Genomic DNA, 24,047 nt, shown 5'->3' with positions numbered 1-24,047 from the left:
CCTTTGATGAAAAGAAAGAACATTCTCAAAGAAGGTCACATCAAGAAGAACAAAGGAGCGACAAAGAGAAGGGTTGTAGCACTTATACCCTTTTTGGGCCTAAGAGCATCCCAAAAGTACTCATTTAAGAGCATGAGAGTCCAACTTATCCAAACCCAAACCCAAGTGATGAACAAAGCAAACACAACCAAAGACGCATGGAGGCAAGGGAAAAGGAGACTGAGAAGGAAAGATGATAGAGAGTGGGGAGGAACCACGTAACAATTTTGAAAGCATACGATTAATGAGGAAACAAGAGGTAAGGAAAGCATCACTCCTATATTTTTTGGAACTGACATCTGAATCAAAAGTGCCCAAGCAGTATCAAATGTTTACTCTTCCACTCAGCCACTCCATTTTGTTGTGGAGTAGAGGAGCAAAATGATTGATGCATAATGCCATGAGATTCAAAGAATATATGAAACAGGCACTGGAAATGTTCTTTTGTATTGTTAGAATGAGAATATTTAATGGAGATACCAAGTTGATTCTTGATTTCAGCATAACAAGAGAGAAAATGTCAAACACTTCTGTACGAGATTTCATTAAAAAAATTCAAATCATTCTTAAAAAATCAACAAAGGAAACAAAAATACTTAAAATCATTATAAGACTCAACTGGACAAGGACCCCAAACATCTCAACGAACCAGTTCAAAAAGACTTGAGACTCTAGTAGATTCCCTTGGAACAAAAGAAACATGATGATGTTTACTAAGCTGACAGACTTCACACTGTAACTCATGAACAAACACAACATCTGGAACAAGACTCTTGAGAGCTAGAAGAGAGGGATGACCTAACTGACAGAGCCACTGCAGCGGTGTACTGTAAGAATGAAGAGCTTTCTGTGATCTGGTTCAAATTCAGACCTCAACCTACAAAGAAATCTTGCCACATCCAACTGATCTGTTATTGTTCCTGCACCTTGAGATCAATTGAAAGGGGCTAGTATGAATCCAACTCATTGTGCAAACTCTTAAACTAACATAGTACTCCACACTCCTATCACCTTGTCATAGTTGAAAATATTCCTAGTGTAATTGATATATTCTAGTTACATTATCTTGTCCAGAATACAGCTGTTTGGCATGTTCCCAGATTTCTTTCGTAGTATCAAAGAACATCAAGTTCACACTAATATGAGGTTCCATACTGTTCCAAAGGCATGTCATGATTTGCACATTCTCTCATATCCAATCACAAATAAATTATTTCTGCAACTTACTCCCAAGTCGAACACCTTCCAGAGTCAACAAAAACACTCAACCGCTAATCTGGAAACACCAACAGCATAGCCACAACCCCTTAAAAAAGAAGAGTAACACAAGAAATTCTTCTACAAGTCAACCGACCTCACCATTCACAGAAAACAAACCCACCAAACACAGACAATGATCATCCGATCTGCACCATTCATAGTCCCTCTTCAAACTGCCAAATAGAGGGAGTCTAATACATCATCGAAAAACCAATACACATTGCAACTTGAGGCACAGAAACCTCCTAACCCTCTGGGTGATCAGTCCGTTTTGGTCCTTCCTCTTCCTTTCACCTTTTATTGGAAGAAATCCTCAACCGATGCTGTCTCAGGCGTCCTTCACAGATGCAGTCGAGCAGGTCGATCAACCAGGCTCTGATACCATGTGATCAGACCTGTATTTAGTAAAATAAATAAAGAAAAAGACCTGGTACAAACCCAGGAAGAGAAGCAATGGAGAAGGAGAGAAGAAGAGAAATATGAAGAGAATCGAGAGAAACTCAACTGATGCCCCTCTTTGTTTTTATTCATAATGAAATGAAAATTACAGAACTACCCCTGATAATGTAACTTAAGAACAGAGACAAAACAGAACCAAAAACAGTGAGGGAAAAGACTAAAATAACCCTATTCTGAACACTATATTTAACACTAGTTTATAAACTACTGCTGGCACCGCAGCAGAACTTTGGCCTATCATTCTTTCTTTCTTCTCTTCTTCTCTCTTCTCCTCTCTTCCCTCTTCTCTTCCTTCTAATTTTTCCAGTACAATAATCTTCTCCACATCCTCATTCCCCCATCGCCTCCCTACAACTCCTCTTCCATCACTGTCGTTCTAATGCGAAATGTAGGCTCTTCTCCTTCAATTGCTAACCTAGCAAAGAACAAATCTAGCAAAGAACAAATCTAACTTTGACAGGATCAACTGAAATTCCTACGTCTCAACCAGAAATTGAGCAAACTGGAGTTCATCCCACCTTCAATTTTGGAAGTCATATCTCCTGAACTTTCTGCAAGTCTCTCCTATTGCTTTGAAAGTCTGGTACAACATGCATGAAGTGCTATCCCAGAAATGTGATGAGATTCCCTACAAGCAAAAACTCTGCAGACATTCTGACCTAACCTCAGACATCTTCCTTTCTCAAACATCTCTTTCATTCAGATCTGAGTCGAGAAATCTACCTACTAATCACGCATCTAGAACTTTTAATTTCCCTTACAACTCTCCAAAATCCTGTACAACCACTCCTAAGGCTGCCATCCTTCAATCTTTCATCATTCCTTGAGCTCCCTTTTCTGCTTAAGCAATCACAGACCCCACCCAATCATCAGAACAAGTGGAAGTGGGAGGCAGTATTCACAGACACCACCCAACCACATGGGTGGTATTGTAGTTTTGTTTATTTTATTATAAGTAGAATTGAAGGGAACAAATGGCCCTATTTTAGTTGGTTTGTTATTCTCTTCTTCTGTCTTAACTTCTCCCTTTTTAATCTACCATCTGTTCTGCTTCTCTTCCTCTAAAGCTCTACCTCCAAGTTGAGAACTACATCAGATAGGTTTTTTCTGTGTCATTTTGATGCCTTCCCTTTGAGGACAAGCCCTAGATGAACTGTTATTTTCTTCATATCAATCATTCTTTTTACTCATCAGACCAGAATTAATCTTAGTTAAATTCTTGATATGAATGAAAACATCACTTATAAATTAATAATAACTCCATTATGCTGGCCAAGAACCCTTTTGGTCCAGTGATTTACTTAAGAAATTTACCCTTAATTTGTTTCCAAATTCCAACTGCCTCTGGTTTAATGAGCACATTATTTGTTCCAACTCTTGTAATACAGGGGATTTCGGAAGTTGATTTACCACCAGGTTGGGAATGGATTGATGAATGGCATGTTGACAATTCATCAGTAAATAATGCCGAGGGATGGGTTTATGCTCCAGACCTTGAACATCTGAAATGGCCTGATTCATATAGTCATTTAAAGTTTGTCAATTATGCAAGGCAAAGGAGATGGATCCGGAACAGGACACGCATCTCAGGTGATGCAAAGCACCAGATATCTGTCGGGTTATTAAAACCTGGAGATACAATGTCTCTTCCTCTGTCATGCCTGACACATCCAGGACGGTACATCATGCAATTAAGGCCATGGAACACTGATAATCCTAATGACTATTCTTGGAGTTCAGTTGTGGATAAAGAGTTTTCTAGCCAACCAAAAGAAGTTTCAGAAATTTGTGTATCAACTCTAGCTGAGTCTGAGGAACTACTGCATTGCACCCAAATAAGTGGAACTTCTTCAAATAATTCTCAGGGACTTTGGTTTTGTTTGAGCATACAATCCACAGAGATAGGAAAAGATATCCATTCAAATCCTATTCACGATTGGAACCTCGTAATTAAATCTCCATTATCTATTACTAATTTTCTCCCACTGCCAGCAGAGTTTTCTGTTCTTGAGGTGCATGGAAATGGTCAGTTTGTTGCTTCCTCTCAAGGAATATTTTTACCAGGAAATACTGTAAAGGTTTATAATGCTGATATGAGGAATCCTTTGTATTTTTCCCTTCTTCCACAGAGAGGATGGCGGCCAGTACAAGTAAGTTTTGAAATTTAATATGCCCTCATTGATTCTTGCTGCTTTAATACAATCTTGTTCTTTTTTTATTTGGAATTTTCCATCCATGTTTTTCTTTCCAGGAAGCTGTCCTTATATCACATCCTAGTGGGGCTCCATCTAAAACAATAAGTTTAAGAAGTACATTTTCTGGAAGGTTTGTCATAACCAGCACATACATGTTGAAAAAGTCTCCTTCCATCTCTCTCTCTTCTTTAATCTCATAACCTTTATGTTATGCAGGATTGTTCAAATCATTCTTGAACAAAACCAGGACAAACAACAGCTAATGGTGTCCAAAGCTGTTAGAGTCTATGCTCCTTACTGGATTTCAAGTGCCAGATGCCCACCGCTAAAATATAGACTTCTTGATAGAGGAGGAAGTAGGCAAAAGCGAAATTTCTCTCTCCCATTTCAGTCAAAGCAGAACAATGAAGGAATACTTGAGGAAATCACTGAAGAGGAGATATTTGAGGGTTATACGATTGATTCTGTCGTGAACTTTAAACTTGTCGGCCTCTCAGTATCTATCAGTCAGTCTGGCAAGGAACAATTTGGACCTGTTAGAGACCTTTCTCCTCTTGGTGACATGGTTGGTATTATCCTAAATTGCAGATCACATCAATTCTTTTTATATGGTGGATTTAAGGAGTAATAATTTCATTTTATTTATTTATTTATTTTTGTTTTTCCTCCTTAGGATGGATCAATGGATCTTTATGCTTATGATGGTGATGGAAATTATATCCGGCTTTTTATTTCCTCTAAACCATGTCCTTATCAATCCATTCCTACAAAGGTAGCTACAAAACTTTAAGGATTTGAGGAATTCCTATATGGAGATTCATATTTGATTTTTTTCCTCTTTAGGTAATCTCTGTCCGACCATTTATGACATTTACAAACAGAATAGGCGAAGATATTTTTATAAAGCATAGCAGTCAAGATGAGCCAAAAGTTCTACCTGCATATGAAACAAGAGTCTCATTTGTTTCTCATGAAACAGGGGGATCAGATAAACTTCAGGTAAATAAACTCTTCTTGTGTGTTTTATTTATTAAGAGAATTTACAACGTTCAGAGTCATATAAAATCAGTATACTATTCCTACGTCAATTTTAGAGGATGCATGGATACACGTTCATAGACATGGATACATGTGGGAACACTGGAAAATTTTTAAATATGCATGGATACTCTTAGGAAATACACTGTGAATGTTATAAACAAATAAAGACTAACAATTTAAATGTTTAATTATTAGAAATAAGGTATAAGAAATGTAGAACATATTGATCATATATTTTGTGGGCTATAATGTAGTGAATAATGCTTGTTCCAAATAAATGTTCTGAAATTCTTCTATGCTCTCTGACTACTAGGTTTGTATTTCAACCATATTAGCACTTACTGTGGTAGTGGTGATTGCTATGTTTGCTGGATTACAGCAGTCGAAGAAGAGGGAGAGGGAGAAGAAGAAGAAGATATGAGAGAGGCAACTTAAACTCTTCAGCCGACCTAACAAGTTTGTATAGATGATTATAAAATAATATTACATGAACAGACTAGAGTGCCCCTGATTAGTGATGGGACACCTAGACAAATAAACAATTAAAACATTAAACAGGTTTAGGCCCAATAACTAAGAACATAAGACACAAATAAGACCAACATAAACACTAATAACAGCCGAACCAACACTCCTCCTCAAGCTAAGCATGGATGTCAATCATGTTTAGCTTGCCAAGTAAGTCTGAGAACTTCGTTGAAGCTAGTCCTTTAGTTAACACGTCTGTAATCTGCATCTCGGAAGGAGTATAAGGAATGCAGAGTTCTCCTGAGACAATTCTTTCTCTAACAAAGTGCAGGTCAATCTTCTTCTTCTCCTGTTCAACAGGTATTAGAGTAACTCTACTCCTTGTAAAGTTATAAATATAAATAAGATTAAGTGGTGTGGCTAATGTGATTGAACCGCACCCTTTCTTTCTCTCCTTCTTCTTCTCTTCTCTTTTTCTACTATTCGTGACCTTGCTTTCTCTTCTTTTTCTACTGAATTTGTATCAGAAACAATCAGTTTCTGATTTATTTTTATCCAAGTGAACCAAATCATCTCTGTATGTTTCTTATGACCAGCCCCAAAATCTAATAATCATTTCCTAATTATAATTTGGTAGTAAGGCAATTAATGATAAAAGCAAGATAGGTCAAAACTGTGAATAGCTATGGAATATTTGCGATCTTTAAATAAGTGACTCAAGTATACACAAATTCAACCAGAACAAAATACAGATTACAGGCACATGCGCTTCTTCAAGGCTTATGATGTTGAGAGTGAGACTACAAATTATACAGGCTTGGGTGAAGGCGAAACTTTAACTTATTGACTATGATCTGAGATATGCTCATTGCACTGATAATCCCTATTTCTGGTCATATGATCATTAGTAAATAGACATGTTCATAAGCTGGGCTCGGGCTTAACTTTTATCAAAATTTGAATGGGCCCGGCTCGAAGCCCGAGCTTAAAACAATGTAAAGTCAAGCCAAGAAGCATGGCCCGTGAACAGGTCTATTAGTAAACTTTACAAACAGGACAACATCTAGCTGGACAAATTTGAATGTTCATTTCAAGGTTTAAGAATTTTTTATTTATTCTTTAACAGCTGACTTTGGTTCTTAGGTTCGGTTGGAAGATACTGAATGGTGTTTTCCTGTTGAAATCATGAAAGAAGACACCATCTCTTTGGTATTGAGGAAAAACAATGGTGCAAGGATATTCTTAAGGACTGAAATTCGAGGCTATGAGGAGGGATCACGATTTGTAGTTGTATTCCGTTTAGGATCCACAAGTGGCCTTATCAGGTACATTTCTGCTTCCTATCATTTGCAAATTACTTCAGGATAACACTATTGCAAGAATGGTCCACACCATATTATGTAATTTACTACTCTCTAATGAAAACTTTGCAGGATTGAGAACCGAACAATGAGCAAGATGATCAGAATTCGGCAATCTGGCTTTGATGATGATGCCTGGATCCAGTTAGAACCTCTGTCAACTACAAACTTCTCTTGGGAGGATCCATATGGTCAAAGATTTATTGATGCTGAAATTAACAGTGGGAATAACATTACTGTCCACAAGTTCAATTTGGATAAGATTGTTGAATATTCCATAGATGAAACAACACTAGGATTAAAGTTTCAGATCTTGGAAATAGGTAATATCAAGGTTGTTAGGTTCAATGATGACAGGTCATCATCAAGTTCACCTGACGAAAGTAAAACCTTAGCATCCTCTGGAAATTGGGGTACTCAGAGAACCGAGGAGAGCAATGTTGCACCTATAGAGCTTATAATTGAATTGGGAACTGTTGGGGTTTCTGTAATAGACCACCGACCACGAGAGCTTTCGTATCTATACTTGGAGAGAGTTTTTATTTCATATTCAACTGGTTATGATGGTGGGACTACCAGCAGGTAAGACTGTTTTAGGGATGGTGACTCCATGAACTGGTCAAAATTCTGATTAACTTCATTATTGTGCCTCCATGATTTCTTGAACTTCTGCCAATAAATTTACCTAAAAACTGCCTTATCATAAAAGTTATTCATGGTTTAATCCTTACTTTCTTCTGCAGAACATAATGGCAATTAGTGATGATTATCAAGAATTTCAACATTTGTTCTATGTAATTTTGGACAATGTCTTTCTTAAAGTGCAATGTTAATTTCATTGACAAACTCAGTAGCTAAACCAGTAACCCAACTCCTGTCTGAAATATGACTGTTCATGGAAATGTCAAATTGCAAATATGCAGGAAACTTTAGCTTATATGTAGAAGTAATAAAAAATAAAAGAAGCGCAGACCCTTAGAACACTTTCAAATCATAATGCCACTATGGACGACCAGGAATTCATGATCATGGCATTACTTTATTCTGATAGATGTGAAAATTTTTTCCAATTTTTTAAATTTTTGTTAAAATATTGACTTGATTAAAATTTATCCAGATGCAACATTACTGAGATGAAAAAGAGGAGAAAGGAGAGTAATTTGCTCTAGCAAACGTTGCAAGTCAATCTACACTCCTGTTAATATACATTAAGTTAGTCCCATTAGGTCAATTATACTGATTGATAGTATATATATATATATATATATATATATATATATATATATATATATATATATATATTATATATATATAAAATATACAGATTTTTATCTTTCAATTAGAATATTGATTCCAATTGGGAACAGTATTGTGGTGCACAATTTTTTAGGGATATGGCCTCGTATTTCCTGTCTCTTGGATAACAGAAAATGAAGTTAAAGTATAGAGGATATATATCAGGAAACAAAAACAGAAAAACCTTGGACTGCATTCAGTCCCTCCCTGCACACCCATTAATAGTCTATTTTGAGAATGTAGAACCCAAAATCTTCACGTCCCTTCGGACTCCATTCCTAGTTAACAAATCCGCTAGAACATTAGTTTGATCTTCTAAAACATCAGAATAAGGAATTCTCCACAGCTTCTAATAATCTGACCTCCCTTAAGATTTTGCAACATTTCCTAGGGCCCTGCCTTGTGTTCTGTCCATTCAACCTATTACCTGTGAGTCTTGTTCAGTTTCTATCCTCTCAACTCCAAGAGACTTTGCTAACCTGAATCCTTGCAATAAAGAGAACAGTTCAGATCTTATGGAGCCTCCATGCCCAACTGGACCTGAGTACACATGGAGGATTTCACCTCCATGATTCCTGAAAATTCTTCCAATACCATATTGTAGAGGAGATAGGCCGAATGGCCCATAGACTGTCATTCCATGTTATGTTATGTTTCTCTTTGTTATGGGCCTTATTCTGGGCCCATACTCTGTAATGTTCTGTTTTTTGTATTTTTCTGCCCACTCAAGGGCCTCTCTATAATTTATCAAAGATTAACACCTTAATAAAATGTTTAGAGTGTTAGAGTGAGGTTAAGTTCGAAACTCTCACTCTCTAACACTCATTGCCGCCAGCTCTCTCTCTTCTCTTCCTCTCTTGTTTGTTTAGTTTCTGTTTTGCATCTAATCTAAAACAGTTCCATACATCAAGTGAACTGTTTTCAACTTGGTATCAGAGCGGGTCATTGCTTGGCATGTCCCTCATGTGGTTCTAGTTCAGCCAACTGCATGAGGAGGTTCTAGGGCTGAATGTTTACAGTCATTCGCCTAGTTCTTGGAGGTCATTGGAGGGTGCCCAAGTTTCTATACATTTGGAGAAGGGTTCGGTGACCAGGAAGAATCAGAGAGCAAGTTTTCCAGCCTGATTTGAAATCAGAAAAAAGGGGATTTCGAAGCTAGCTCAGAGAGCAAAGTGTTCGGCCTGGTTTGAAGTTCAAACCAGAGATACTGTAAGTTGTTTTCTCAGTTCTTTGCTGAGTTATTTTGTTATTTGGGAGGACTGTTAAAGCATTCAAAGCACACCTCCATTCGGCCCACTGTTGCTGGACTGATTCTACTCAGAAATTTCTGGGTTATTTTGGAAGTGTGGTTCGGTTGTTATTGGACTTCCAAAACTGCTGAAAACTGATCTAAACTAAGTGGTACAAGCCTCTACTTTAGTTCAGCTACTTCTTGGACCTAGACGGAGTGTTCTTGAAGTGATTTCTGCTGGGTTAACAGTGAAGTGTTGACTGTTGCATACATATTGTTTGTAAAAAGTCCTCTTAGGTACTGTGGACTGTATTTTTTGTTCTCCTTGGGAAATTATTGTTGGGAACCAAGGATACATATTGTTTGGAGGCCTGTTGATTGTTCCTTGAAGGCTGAATCAGGGTTTCTTCTCCTTGAAAGTGCTGCCACTGAACTTGGTTCTCACGGCTGTTAGATCTAAACTGAGTTTGTGTATGGCTGTGTTTGCTATTGTTTCAACCCAATCTGAGTTCTTTGAAATCAGGTCACTTTTGGAAGGCTTGCCGAAACCCTAATTGAAGTTGTTACATAATGGACTTCCCAGAAATTGAGGACAAGAGCACTGCTGAATATGGACATAATTTGGGAACTACAACTGATTCCTTGTTGGCTATAACTACAGTTAAACTGGATGGAACCAATTATTTGGCCTGGTCACAATCCGTAAAAATTCATATTTGCAGTAGAGGAAAGTGGGGGTTTATCTCTGGGAGCAAGAAAGCTCCCCCAGAGGAGGATCCCTCTTATGAGAAATGGGTGCAGGAGAATTAAACAGTGGTTGGGTGGCTTGTGAACTCAATGCAGCCACAGATTAGCCAGCATTATCTGTGGATGAACTCGGCTAAAGAAATCTGGGATAGTGTTGTAGAAACTTACTCCCAGAAGTTGAATGTTGCTAGAGCCTACAAACTGAGAAGTGATGTGAAGAATCTAAGGCAGGGGGAGAAGTCACTTGCAACATACTTCTCAACCCTGAAATCTCTATGGCAAGAGATTGATTTGATTAAGGCTGTGACATGGGATACCCTCAAGGATGCTGAAACATACAGGAAACTGGTTGAAAGGAATGGGGTCTTTGAGTTCTTAACAGGGCTGAATTCTAAATATGACATTACAAAGCAAAACATCTTGTCCAAGGAAGATGTTTCATTGTCACAAGCATATGCTTTGGTTAGTAGTGAAGAAAGTAGGAGGCAAGTGCAGGTTCAAGGAGTCAGTATCAATGATCATTTTGCAAATATGAGAATTAAACCCAAAGGGGTTACAGGAGCTCACAGTGGCATAGGAAAGAAGGCGGTGGTGTGTGAATACTGTAAGAAGCCGAAACACACAAAGGACAAGTGCTGGAAATTGCATCCCAATCTTGTTCCTGTCAGATTCCAGAAGAAGAATGATAGTAGAAAGACAGGAAGTGCACATGCAGCCACAAGCACAGATACAGAGGTTGAGTCTACCAGTGCACATTTGGCAGCCATGAAAGCTGAATATGAAAAGTTTGGAAAGATGATCAGCCAGCTTGAAGGTGTAACTTCATCATCCAACCCTTTTGGAAGTCCAGCCACCATCGCATTTGCTCACTCAGGTATAAGGGCTTCTGCTAACCATGCATCCACCTCAGGTAATCTCAAAACCCCATGGATCATTGACTCAGGTGCTTCTGATCACATGACCAACCTTTCCACTTTGTTTGTTTCATATGATTTACTTTCTGGTCGTGACAAAATCACCTTAACGATGGTTCTCTTCCCCTATTTCTGGCAAGGGAACTGTCAAGGCTACAGACTCCTTACTCTTATCTTCCACTCTTCATGTACCTAAATTAAATACCAACTTATTATCTGTAAGTAGCTTGACCAAGTCATTGAATTGTTGTGTAACATTTTTCCCTTATCACTATGTGTTTCAGGACCTGAAGTCTCAGAAGGTGATTGGGAGTGGCCATGAAGCGAATGGAATATACTTGCTCGACACCCCTGGCCAATGCTTTGATTATTCCAAGAATGTTGCTTTTGGTTCTACTTTTCCAGTCAATCAGTCAAATTATGTTGAGTCATTGTCGATTGGATCATTTACCTTTTTCTGCTTTAAGTCATTTGTTTCCCAAACTGTTTAAGGGAGTCAGTGTGTCCAGTCTCAATTGCGAGTCCTATCAGTTGTCAAAGCATTGTAGAAAAAATTATCCTGTGAGCAATAAAAGATCCTCTTTTCCTTTTCATATTGTGCACTTTGATGTGTGGGGGCCTTGCCACTTATCCTCTATGGGGGGTTATAGATATTTTATCCTGTTTATTGATGTCTTTTCTAGATTCACTTGGATATACTTAATGAAATCCCGAGATGAAGACCCAAGACTTGTGAGGCAATTTCATGAGCTTGTTTTAACTCAATTTGTTACCAAAATCCAGGTTTTCAGATCTGACAATGCAAAAGAGTATTTTGAGAAAAGTTTATCCTTGTATCTCTCTGACATGGAGGTTATTCATCAAAGCTACTGTGTTAGAACCCCTGAACAAAATGGAGTTGCTGAGAGGAAAAATAGACATAGTGTTGAAGTTGCAAGGAGCCTTTTGTTTGCCTCACATGTTCCCACAAGATTTTGGGGTGATGCTGTACTTACTGCTACCTATCTCATAAACCATATGCCATCCAGGGTTTTAGGGTTTAAATCCACCTTCTGTCTTTTTCATCTAGACAAGGATCTCTTCCCAATTCCTCTTCGTGTGTTTGGCTGTACTTGTTATGTTCATATTCCAAGTGTGCAGAGACATATGTTTGAACCGAAAGCCCACAAATGTATTTTCCTTGGTTACTCCCCCACACAAAAGGGTTATTGTTGTTTTGAACCGAAAGCACCCGACATGTCTCTATGGATGTTACCTTTGATGAACTTTCTACTTTTTATGGTTCCTCTCAGGAAGGACATTGTCCACAGGGGGAGAGTCTGTCACAAGTTTTTGCTCTTCCTTTTCCTATCCCAGTTGAGCCTCTTGACAAGCCTGTATCCTCACCAATTGAATCAAAGGAGGATTAATCACTTTATACCTCTTGTCCTAGACCGTCATTTCATGTTATGTTATGTTTCTCTTTGTTATGGGCCTTATTCTGGGCCACTCTGTAATGTTTTGTTTTTTGTATTTTTCTGCCCACTCAAGGGCCTCTCTGTAATTTATCAAAGATTAACACCTTAATAAAATGTTTAGAGTGTTAGAGCGAGGTTAAGTTCGAAACTCTCACTATCTAACACTCATTGCCGCCAGCTCTCTCTCTTCTCTTACTCTCTTGTTTGTTTAGTTTCTGTTTTGCATCTAATCTCAAACAGTTCCATACATCAAGTGAACTGTTTTCAACTTTTTTAGGGATATGGCCTCGTATTTCCTGTCTCTTGGATCACAGAAAAAGAAGTTAAAGTATAGAGGATATATAGCAGGAAACAAAAACAGGAAAACCTTGGACTGCATTCAGTCCCTCCCTGCACACCCATTAATAGTCTATTTTGAGAATGTAGAACCCAAAATCTTCACGTCCCTTTGGACTCCATTCCTAGCTAACAAATCCGCTAGAGCATTAGCTTGATCTTCTAACACATCAGAATAAGGAATTCTCCACAGTTTCTAATAATCTGACCTCCCTTAAGATTTTGCAACATTTCCTAGGGCCCTGCCTTGTGTTCTGTCCATTCAACCTATTACCTGTGAGTCTTGTTCAGTTTCTATCCTCTCAACTCCAAGAGACTTTGCTAACCTGAATCCTTGCAATAAAGAGAACAGTTCAGATCTTATGGAGCCTCCATGCCCAACTGGACCTGAGTACACATGGAGGATTTCACCTCCACGATTCCTGAAAATTCTTCCAATACCATATATACTAGACTGCCAATAGAGCACCCATTAAAATTTAATTTGATGTTTTCAGGAAGGAGAGATAATCACTGTTGAATAGGAGTATTTTTCCTCTCCGTCGAGGATGCCACTGCAGCAAACTCTTTAGTATGTCATCCAAAGTACAAGATTAATTTTAATCACGATATCTTTCTTCTATGTGGTTTAAATTTTGCAGACGAAAATATTAAAACAATGCTAGTAGCACCACAAGGGGTTATGAGTTGTTAGATCTTGTTCTTCTGTGATTTAAGGACTCCATGATGCCCAAGCCCATTATATGAATATTTATCAATAAATTATGAACAGACCACTATTACCTTTTATTTGTTCCTTATTACATTAAGTTGGACCGACTGACCTTTTTTACACCTTTCACCTATGCCAGGTTCAAGATCATTCTTGGTCATTTGCAGCTTGACAACCAGCTCCCTCTAACATTGATGCCTGTACTTTTGGCACCTGAACAGGCAACTGAAACGCACCATCCAGTTTTCAAAACAACTATTACAATGAGGAACCAGAGCAGTGATGGCACCCAAGTCTACCCATATGTTTATATACGGGTAATGCTTCATCAAGAGTACTGCTTTGATAATAACTCTATATGTAGAGACTAAAAAGCTGTATTTTCATGTATTCATTGTCTCACCCAAAGGTATAATACTAGGTAACTGAAAAGTGTTGGAAGGTTAGCATTCATGAACCAATTATTTGGGCCTTTGTGGATTTCTATAATAATCTTCGGATGGATCGGATCCCCAAAAGCTCTAGCATCACTGGAATTGATCCAGAGATAAGAGTAGAGTAAGAATCTCATTTAAATCTGGCTTTTTTTCATTTTTTCTTTTTTTTAAGAGGTTACAAGAAAAATCAGTTGAAGTTGTTGATTATGCTAAAAATGTAATAGCAGTAGTGTATAGCACAATGATTCAAGATGATTGATCACTTGAATGTAGTTTTATTTCATATGGTTATTATCTTTGGTAAAACTTGGGTATCAGGAGATTTTGTTCTCTATCATTATTTGCAGACACCAGTGGTTAGATGGTGCTTTAATGCAAAAAAGACAAAGATACGCTAATAATTTTTCCTTATTTGTTCAGCCTAATAGATGTTTCAGAAGTAAGGTTAAAGTTGTCACTGGAGACAGCACCAACTCAGAGGCCCCACGGGGTTCTAGGTGTTTGGAGCCCCATATTGTCTGCTGTCGGAAATGCATTCAAAATCCAGGTCAGGCTGCTAAGCTACTTGCATTGATTTCATAACGAGGCCAGTCTTCCATTGTATTAATATTAGGTGGAAGTGATGGGATGCTTTTAAACAAATCCTTCCAGATTTAAACTTATAAATTTAAGAAAAAAGGAAATTGTATCTGTAGAAAAGGCATGAACTTGTTTAAATAATATGAATTTCTTCTCTTAATTTTCTTATTACTTTAAAAGAGCTTGTGAAATTTCAACTCATTATGCTTTTTAGGGCACAAATGAATCTATTGTGAAGTGTCATTAAATACTTTCTCAATGGCACCCTCAGTAGCAAACCTTGAGTTGGATATGTTAGTTTTCCATGGATACTCATAAGATCACCGGAAATGCAGTTTTCCATGGATAATCCTTATGATTTCCATGTATGTGTGTGTGTATGTATGTATGTATGAACAAAATATTCGCTTTACTGAGTATTAACCATGCAATCTTATCATTTAAGCAATGCATGCAGCTATGTTTTTCACTAATCATAACTCCTAAAACAACTCTAATGACTTGTTATTAATCGTACTAAAACTAACTAAATGTTAACACATCAGAAATTACTAAAAACAGTAAATCATTATTTTACTATAAATGGTAATATTGGAAATTGGTATAAATGTAAGCCCAAAGTTTACCATAAATGGTACTTTTGAAATAACAGAAAATTCTAGAAAATTAAATCCCTATTCTTAAGACACCTACAACTAGAATATAATTTTAAAAACTCAAAAATACCAATATCCATATCACCCAAAAATTGTAAAATTGGTACAGAATATAATTTTAAATCCCTATTCTTAAGACACCTCCATGGATTCTTTCCTTCAATATCTGCATCATTTTGATTGTTTTTTTTTTTTTTTGATAAATTACAACACCATTCTGATTCTCACTGTAATAGTATTCTTTATATGGTGCTCTAGATAACATTGCAATGCCTGCATCTCAGGTTCATCTGAGGAAGGTCATGCACAGGAACAGATTTATGAGGAAAAGTGCTGTTATTCCTGCTATTGTGAACCGTATCTGGAGAGATTTGATTCATAATCCTTTACATTTGATATTCTCAGTAGATGTCCTTGGTATGACAAGTTCAACATTGGCTTCTCTTAGTAAAGGATTTGCTGAACTCTCGACAGATGGACAATTCCTGCAGTTACGTTCAAAGCAGGTATATATTTATTCTTATTTACCAATCCTGGCTGAAAATTATATACTGTGGATCTAAAGAGGATATAATTTGAATATGCAACCAGGTGTCATCAAGGAGAATCACTGGGGTAAGTGATGGAATTCTTCAAGGAACTGAAGCTCTTGCACAAGGTGTAGCTTTTGGAGTGTCTGGGGTTGTGACAAAACCTGTGGAGAGTGCCCGACAGTATGGTCTTCTAGGGCTTGCCCGTGGTCTTGGACGAGCTTTTGTAGGATTTGTAGTACAGCCAGTGAGTGGGGCATTAGATTTTTTCTCATTGACAGTTGACGGAATTGGTGCAAGTTGTTCCAGATGTTTAGAGGTCTTAAGTAATAAGGCCACCTTTGAAAGAATTAGAAATCCTCGGGCCATACATACAGATGGTATAATTAGGGAGTATTGTGAGCGAGAAGCAACCGGACAGGTATATGTCAAATCCCTTCCCCAGTTCCATATTGTAGCTCAATATGTACTTCAAGCATTTAGGGTTCTACTATTTTAATGTTCAAATGCAGACCATCTCTCATGAGTAAAATAAATAAGCATAACTGAAGACATCCATATAATTGCTAAGCATGTAAACTTGATTCAATTACAAATTAAAAAAGGCTACCTATTGGTCCTAGCTATCTAGGGTCTTAAAAAGGATACAGCCCTAACCTTTGTCCTTTTTTGCACAAAGTGGCCACTCTTTTTCAAAATTGAATAAGCATTCTCATGTTTGCCAGCCTGACATTTTACCATTACATCAAGTAAGGCCCTTTGATTCAACTAGATATTAATTTTAGAAATTTCAAATCTTAATCGGGTATCCTCAACATAGAGGCTGCCTACGTGGATGAGAAAGAAAATGACAAGTTGAGAAGTTGATAATTATACTCCACTATGATGGAGCAGTGAGCAAGAGTCAAAAGGGCGATGTACATTATCTTTTATTACCCTCTATTATCCATAAGAGAAGGAGAAGAGAAGAGAGAAGAGAGAAGAGAGAGGAGAGAAGAGAGATCTGAGAGCAAAACTCATAGCTGGCGGCACCAGCTTTTGGTATTTATGTTAGAGCAATCATAACATAACAAAAAGGGAGGAGGAATTACAATATACCCCTGCGGTACTTAAACAGAAAGAAATAACAGAAAAAAAAAAAAAAAACAGCCTTTTAACACTCCCCCTCAAGTTGGGACTTAGATGTCTATCATGCCCAACTTGTCACATAAATCATTATGCCACAAGTGATGTAACCCTTTTGTGAAGATGTCCACAAGTTGGTCTTCGGACCTGACATAGAGGGTGCACACTTCCCCTTCGACAACCTTTTCTTTGATAAAATGCTTGTCTACCTCAATGTGCTTGGTTCTATCATGCAGCATTTGGTTAGCAGCAATGTTTATGGCTGCCTTGTTATCACAATATAGTCATAGGTCCATTAACTGTAAACCCCAGCTCACTCAACAATTTTTTTAGCCACATTATTTCAACCACTCCATGAGACATTGCTCTATACTCAGCTTCAGCACTAGACCTAGCCACCAAATTCTTCTTTTAGCTTCTCCATGTGACTAGGTTACCTCCCACAAAGGTATAGTAGCCGCTGGTAAACTTCCTATCATTTAGTGATCTTTGTGAAGAAACTCCCTGATGTACCATTTTATTGTAGTCCTTATTGTATTAATTTCTCTTATTTATTATTATTTTCACTTCAGCCCTGCAAGGGCCTCTTTATAAATTCTCTAAATTGTGTTGCCCTACAAGAGCCTCTCTGTAATTTCTTTAATTTTACTTTCTATATTAAAGGACCCTTGATGTAGGGTTGAATCATCCATTCTTCATCCCCAGAATTATGTATTCTACTCTAGGTCTGTTGACATGGTACCAGAGCAGGATGCTCTGTAATCTCTACTCTTCTCTTGCTCGTTCATTGGGCATATTAGGGGCTTTTGTTCTCAGGGTGTTTTGGCTGGTGTTAGGGCTGTTCTCTTCAGTCCTAACCCTAGTTCCTCTTGGAAGATTCTCTCTGGAAGGATTTCTGAATAGCCAGTTGGAACTGACAAGTCTTGGAGGAGTTATGGTCTTCTCTCCTGGGCAGCAGCAGATTTTTTTTTTCTTCCTCCGTCTGTGTACTGATTTCTCCAGGACGGCAGCAGCTTTGCTCCTTCTGGTTCAGTTTTGAACAGTCACAGATTAAGGAATCTCAACAGTCTGGCTTCTTCCTCCCTCAACAGCAGCAGTTTTGGACCTGTCTTCTTTGGTTTTTTCATGTTTCTAACTGAGTAACTTCAACAGACATCAGGTTCTCTCTTCAAGCTGATTCGGAAAACTTCTCATTTCAGGTTGGTGCATCATACTATTGTCATAATCGACTGTTATCAGTCCTTGGAACCCTAGTTTTGTGCTGCCATAGGGTATTTCTTCTCTTGGTTATCAGTCTTTGGAACCCTAGTTTGTGCTGCTTTAATTCTGTGGTGTTTATTGGAGGATTTTTTATTCTTATATAAAGGTTCTTGCTGAAGTTGCCTTGGATTTATCTGCATTTCATGCTTCAGCCCTCATTTTACTTTTCTTAAGAATACTGTGTTCGGATGAAGTAATTTTCTGCCTTGTTCATTGCTGATTTGAGTGCATTACCAACATCAGTGCTGCTATCCTGGGTTGTTTTTTTTTTTTTCCTCATTTATGATGGCTGAAAAGGTTGACTTTCTCCTTGTAAAATTTGATGGAACTAACTACAATATGTGGAAGTTCCATTTCGATTTCTATGTTGAAGGAAAGGGTCTTGAAGGTTGCTTGAATGGGACTATATGTAAACCTGATGAGACTGAGGCTGAGGCTGATAGTAAAGCCTATACACAATGGAAACTAGACAACGGAAAGTTAGTCTCCTGGATTTTGAGCTCCATTGCGCCTCACATTAGTGTTCCCATGAGAAGACTGAGGACTGCCTATGATATGTATGCCTATTTGAAAAAGGTATATCATCAGTCCAATATGTCAGGCAATACCAAATTGAATCTGAAATCTTTTCCTATTGCCAGGGGACAAAAGGATACAAGAATACTATTCAGGCTTTATTGATCTCTAGGCTGAATTTGAACTTGTTCATACTGAACCTTCTGATCCCGTTGAATGTATCAAGTATTTGCAGAAACATTTTGAAAATAGGAAAATTAACCAATTTCTCATGAGGCATAGACCCGAATATGAAATAATCAAGTCAAATATTTTGAGTAGAGAAACTCTTCCAGACTTAGACTCTGTGATGGGAGTGTTGTTGAGGGAAGAAACTAGACTCCTAGCTGCTGCAAACATAGAAGGGAAGCATCCAGATTTAGGGATTGATACTATTTTTCATGCACGTGGGGTTAGAAATCTGGTGGAAAAGACCCTTCTAAAACTTGATGCTATGAAAGTAAAGGATATGGACATATAGCCTCTCATTGCAAAAAGAATAATATTTGCACATAATGCAAACAACCTGGACATATCATTCCAAATTGCCCAATTCATCCACCCAAAGACGAGTATCAGTTGAAAAACAGCCCACTTGATGTATGGAACTGTTTGAGATTAGATGCAAACCAGAAAAACAAACAAAAAAGGAAGAGAAGAGAGATGGGTCGAATGGCCCATAGACTGTCATTTCATGTTATGTTATGTTTCTCTCTGTTGTGGGCCTTATTTTGGGCCCATACTCTGTAATATTCTGTTTTTTGTATTTTCCTGCTCACTCAAGGGCCTCTCTGTAATTTGTCAAAGATTAACTTATTAATAAGATGTTTAGAGTGTTAGAGAGAGGTTATGTTCGAACCTCTTACTCTCTAACACTCATTGCCGCCAGCTCTCTCTTCTCTTCCTCTCTTGTTTGTTCATTTTCTGGTTTGCATCTAATCTCAAACAGTTCCATACATCAAGTGGGCTGTACAGATACAGAGTTTGAGTCTGCAAGTGCACAATTGGAAGCCATAAAAGCTGATTATCAGAGGTTTGGAAGGATGATCAGCCAGCTTGAAGGTGTAACTTCATCATCCAACCCTTCTGGAAGTCCAGCCACCTCTGCATTTGCTCACTCAGGTATAAGGGCTTCTGCTAACCATGCATCTACCTCAGGTAATCCCAAGACCCCTTGGATCATTGACTCAGGTGCTTCTGATCACATGACCAACCTTTCCACTTTGTTTGTGTCATATGATTTGCTTCCTGGTCGTGACAAAATCACCTTAACTGATGGTTCTCTTGCCCCCATTTCTGGCAAGGGAACTGTCAAGCCTACAGGCTCTTTACTTTTATCTTCCACTCTTCATGTACCTAAGTTAAATACCAACTTGTTATCTGTAAGTAGCTTGACCATGAAGCGAATGGAATATACTTGCTCGACACCCCTGGCCAATGCTTTGATCATCCCAAGAATGCTGCTTTTGGTTCTACTTCTTCAGAGTCAGTCAGTCAAATTATGTTGAGTCATTGTCAGTTGGGTCATTTACCTTTTTCTGCTTTAAGTCATTTGCTTCCCAAACTGTTTAAGGGAGACAGTGTGTCCAGTCTCAATTGTGAGTCATGTCAGTTGTCAAAGCATTGTAGAAAAAATTACCCTGTGAGCAATAAAAGATCCTCTTTTCGTTTTCATATTGTACACTCTGATGTGTGGGGGCCTTACCACTTATCCTCTATGGGGGGCTACAAATACTTTATCCTGTTCATTGATGACTTTTCTAGATTCACTTGGATATACTTAATGAAATCCCGAGACGAAGTCCCGAAACTTGTGAGGCAATTTCATGAGCTTGTTCTGACTCAATTTGGTACCAGAATTAAGGTTTTCAGATCTGACAATGCAAAAGAGTATTTTGAGAATAGCTTATCCTTGACTCTCTCTGACATGGGGGTTATTCACCAAAGCTCCCGTGTTAGAACCCCTGAACAAAATGGAGTCGCTGAGAGAAAAAATAGACATGTTGTTGAAGTTGCAAAGAGCCTTTTATTTGCCTCACATGTTCCCACAAGATTTTGGGGTGATGCTGTACTTACTGCTATCTATCTCATAAACCGTATGCCATCCAGGGTTTTAGGGTTTAAATCCCCCTTCAATCTTCTTCATCCAGATAAGGATCTCTTCCCAATTCCTCTTCGTGTGTTTGGTTGTACCTATTATGTTCACATTCCAAGTGTGCAGAGACACAAGTTTGAACCAAAAGCCCACAAATGCATCTTCCTCGGTTACTCCCTCACACAAAAGGGTTATTGTTGTTTTGATCCAAAGACTGGCACCAGACATGTCTCTATGGACGTTACCTTTGATGAACTTTCTCCTTTTTATGGTTCCTCTCAGGAAGGACATTGTCAACAGGGGGAGAGTCTGTCACAAGTTTTTGCTCTTCCCCTTCCTGTCCCAGTTCAGTCTCTTGACAAATCTGTATCCTCACAAAATGAATCAAAGGAGGATCAACCACTTCATTCCTCTTGTCCTAGTGCTCCTATTTCTTTACCTCCTCGTCCTACCCATAATCCCAAAGTGTATCAAAGGCAGAGATCCAGGAATGAGCAAGTGGTTTCCCTTACAACAGATGAGGCTCATACCCTCCCAATCACAGATGAGATAACAGGTATTGCTTCAGCTCCCTTGGAATCCCCCTTCCCAGATCTTGATGTCCCCATTGCTGTTAGGAAAGGAAAGCGGAAGTGTATTGCACACTGCATTTCCAAACACCTTTCTTATGACCTACTTTCCCCTTCATATTGTGCCTACCTCTCTTCAGTTGCTTCTAACCCCATTCCTAGGTCTGTATCAGAAGCTCTTGGGATTCCAGAATGGAGAGATGCCATGCAGGCTGAAATGGATGCTCTACATGAAAATGGTACTTGGCAGGTGGTGGATTTGCCTGAAGGGAAGGATCCAGTTGGATGCAAGTGGGTTTTTACCATTAAATACAGGGCAGATGGGACTATTGAGAGGTACAAGGCCAGACTTGTTGCAAAGGGCTACACACAAACATATGGGATTTACTATCTGGAGACTTTTGCCCCTGTTGCTAAGATGACATCTGTGAGGGTTCTTTTATCCCTGGCAGCTCACTTTGATTGGCCTCTCTATCAGTTAGATGTAAAGAATGCATTTCTGAATGGTGACTTACATGAGGAGGTCTACATGTGTCTTCCTCCAGGAATGTATGGGAAAGATATGCAAGGAAAGGTATGTAAACTGAAGAAATCTCTTTATGGCCTCAAACAATCTCCTAGAGCCTAGTTTGAGAGATTTAGAGCTGCACTTGTTAAATTCGGCTATGTTCAGACACAGTCAGATCATACTCTTTTTGTGAAGAAAAGTGGGTCTCTAGCAGTGTATCTCATTGTGTATGTTGATGACATTATAGTGACTGGTGATGATGCCTCTGGCATTCTGGGCCTTAAGTCTTTCCTCCGTATAGAATTTGAGATTAAGGATCTGGGGGAGTTGAGATATTTCCTTTTTATAGAAGTTGCCAGATCCAGGGATGGGATTCTTATTTCCCAGAGGAAATATGTCCTTGATTTGTTGTCTGAAACTGGAAAATTGGGTGCAAGACCAGCTGCAACTCCTATTTATATGAGTCACAAACTTTCAGCTTCGGATGGAACTTTGTTGGAAGACAAAGGGGTCTTTCAGAGACTTCTTGGGAAGCTTTTGTACCTGTGCATGACTAGGCCAGATATCGCGTATGCTGTCAGTTGCATTAGCCAGTTCATGCATGCTCCTAGAGATACCCATATGGCAGCAGTAGAACGGATTTTGTGCTATCTGAAAGGCTCTCCAGGAAAAGGAATTATATTTGCCGAACATGGTCATCTGAAACTTGAAGCCTATACTGATGCTGATTGGGCTGTAAATATTGATGATAGAAGATCTACTTCAGGGTATTGCAGTCTGGTGGCTGGTAATGTTGTCTCTTGGAGGAGTAAGAAACAAACAGTTGTGGCTCGATCCTCCGCAGAAGCAGAATATAGAGCCATGGCACATGGAGTCTCGGAATTATTGTTGCTAAGGTCCTTAATGGAAGAACTTGGGGTAGATCATGGAAAACCCATGATGTTGTACTGTGATAATCAGGCTGCCATCAACATTGCTCACAACCCGGTACAACATGATAGAACCAAACATATTGAGGTTGATAGACACTTTATTCGTGAAAGAGTCTCCTCCGATGAAGTGTGTCTTCCATTCATTACTTCTGAAGGACAACTTGCAGATTTTCTCACCAAGGGCATTTCCAAGGCAAGGCTTCAACATGACACTGGCAAGCTGGGCATGATTAACATCTATGCTCAGCTTGAGGGGGAGTGTAGAGAAGATGGGCCGAATGGCCCATAGACTGTCATTTCATGTTATGTTATGTTTCTCTCTGTTGTGGGCCTTATTCTGGGCCCATACTCTGTAATATTCTGTTTTTTGTATTTTCCTGCTCACTCAAGGGCCTCTCTGTAATTTGTCAAAGATTAACTTATTAATAAGATGTTTAGAGTGTTAGATAGAGGTTATGTTCGAACATCTTACTCTCTAACACTCATTGCCGCCAGCTCTCTCTTCTCTTCCTCTCTTGTTTGTTCATTTTCTGGTTTGCATCTAATCTCAAACAGTTCCATACATCAAGTGGGTTGTTTTTCAACTATTACCTCTCTCTAACACTCTAAACATCTTATTAATAAGTCAATCTTTGACAAATTATAGAGGCCCTTGAGTGGGTAGGAAAATACAAAAACAGAACATTACAGAGTATGGGACAAGAATAAGGCCCACAACAAAGAGAAACATAACATAACATGAAATGACAGTCTATGGGCCATTCGGCCCATCTTCTCTACACTCCCCCTCAAGCTGAGCATAGAAGTTAATCATGCCCAGCTTGCTAGTGTCATGTTGAAGCTTTGCCTTGGAAATGCCCTTGGTGAGGAAATCTGTCAATTGTCCTTCAGAAGTAATGAATGGAAAACACACTTCACCGGAGAAGACTCTTTCACGAATAAAGTGTCTATCAACTTTAATATGTTTGGTTCTATCATGTTATACCGGGTTGTGAGCAATGTTGATGGTAGCCTGATTATCACAGTACAACATCATGGGTTTTTCATGATCAATCCCAAGTTCTTTCATTAAGGACCTTAGCCACAACAATTCCGAGGCTCCATGTGCCATGGCTCTATATTCTGCTTCTATGGAGGATCGAGCCACAACTGTTTGTTTCTTACTCCTCCAAGAGACAATATTACCAGCCACTATACTGCAATACCCTGAAGTAGATCTTCTATCATCGATATTTCCAGCCCAATCAGCATCAGTATAGGCTTCAAGTTTCAGATGACCATGTTT

General features: G+C 38.6%; 1 protein-coding gene across 4 annotated transcripts in view; it reads left to right on the top strand.

The window, feature by feature from the left end:
• Positions 1–24,047, top strand: part of LOC148880646 (pleckstrin homology (PH) domain-containing protein) — a 172,320-nt gene that overhangs the window by 124,827 nt on the left and 23,446 nt on the right. For 3 of the 4 annotated variants that reach the window (XM_088962621.1, XM_088962620.1, XM_088962622.1), the window contains 12 exons: positions 3,147–3,908; positions 4,010–4,083; positions 4,170–4,518; positions 4,627–4,725; positions 4,797–4,952; positions 6,606–6,787; positions 6,896–7,405; positions 13,656–13,833; positions 13,938–14,074; positions 14,374–14,500; positions 15,473–15,694; positions 15,780–16,139. In XM_088962621.1, the coding sequence (XP_088818747.1) occupies positions 3,147–3,908; positions 4,010–4,083; positions 4,170–4,518; positions 4,627–4,725; positions 4,797–4,952; positions 6,606–6,787; positions 6,896–7,405; positions 13,656–13,833; positions 13,938–14,074; positions 14,374–14,500; positions 15,473–15,694; positions 15,780–16,139 (3,156 nt within the window). The remainder of the gene's footprint in view (positions 1–3,146; positions 3,909–4,009; positions 4,084–4,169; positions 4,519–4,626; positions 4,726–4,796; positions 4,953–6,605; positions 6,788–6,895; positions 7,406–13,655; positions 13,834–13,937; positions 14,075–14,373; positions 14,501–15,472; positions 15,695–15,779; positions 16,140–24,047) is intronic. The other variant, XR_016104620.1, reaches the window with a different exon arrangement.

The sequence above is a fragment of the Nelumbo lutea genome, chromosome 1, assembly GCF_056320005.1.
Source record: "Nelumbo lutea isolate HS-2025 chromosome 1, American lotus-T2T, whole genome shotgun sequence".
Classification (NCBI taxonomy): domain Eukaryota; kingdom Viridiplantae; phylum Streptophyta; class Magnoliopsida; order Proteales; family Nelumbonaceae; genus Nelumbo; species Nelumbo lutea.
Note: the sequence above shows the minus strand (reverse complement) of the source record. Positions and strands in the feature narration are given on the sequence as shown.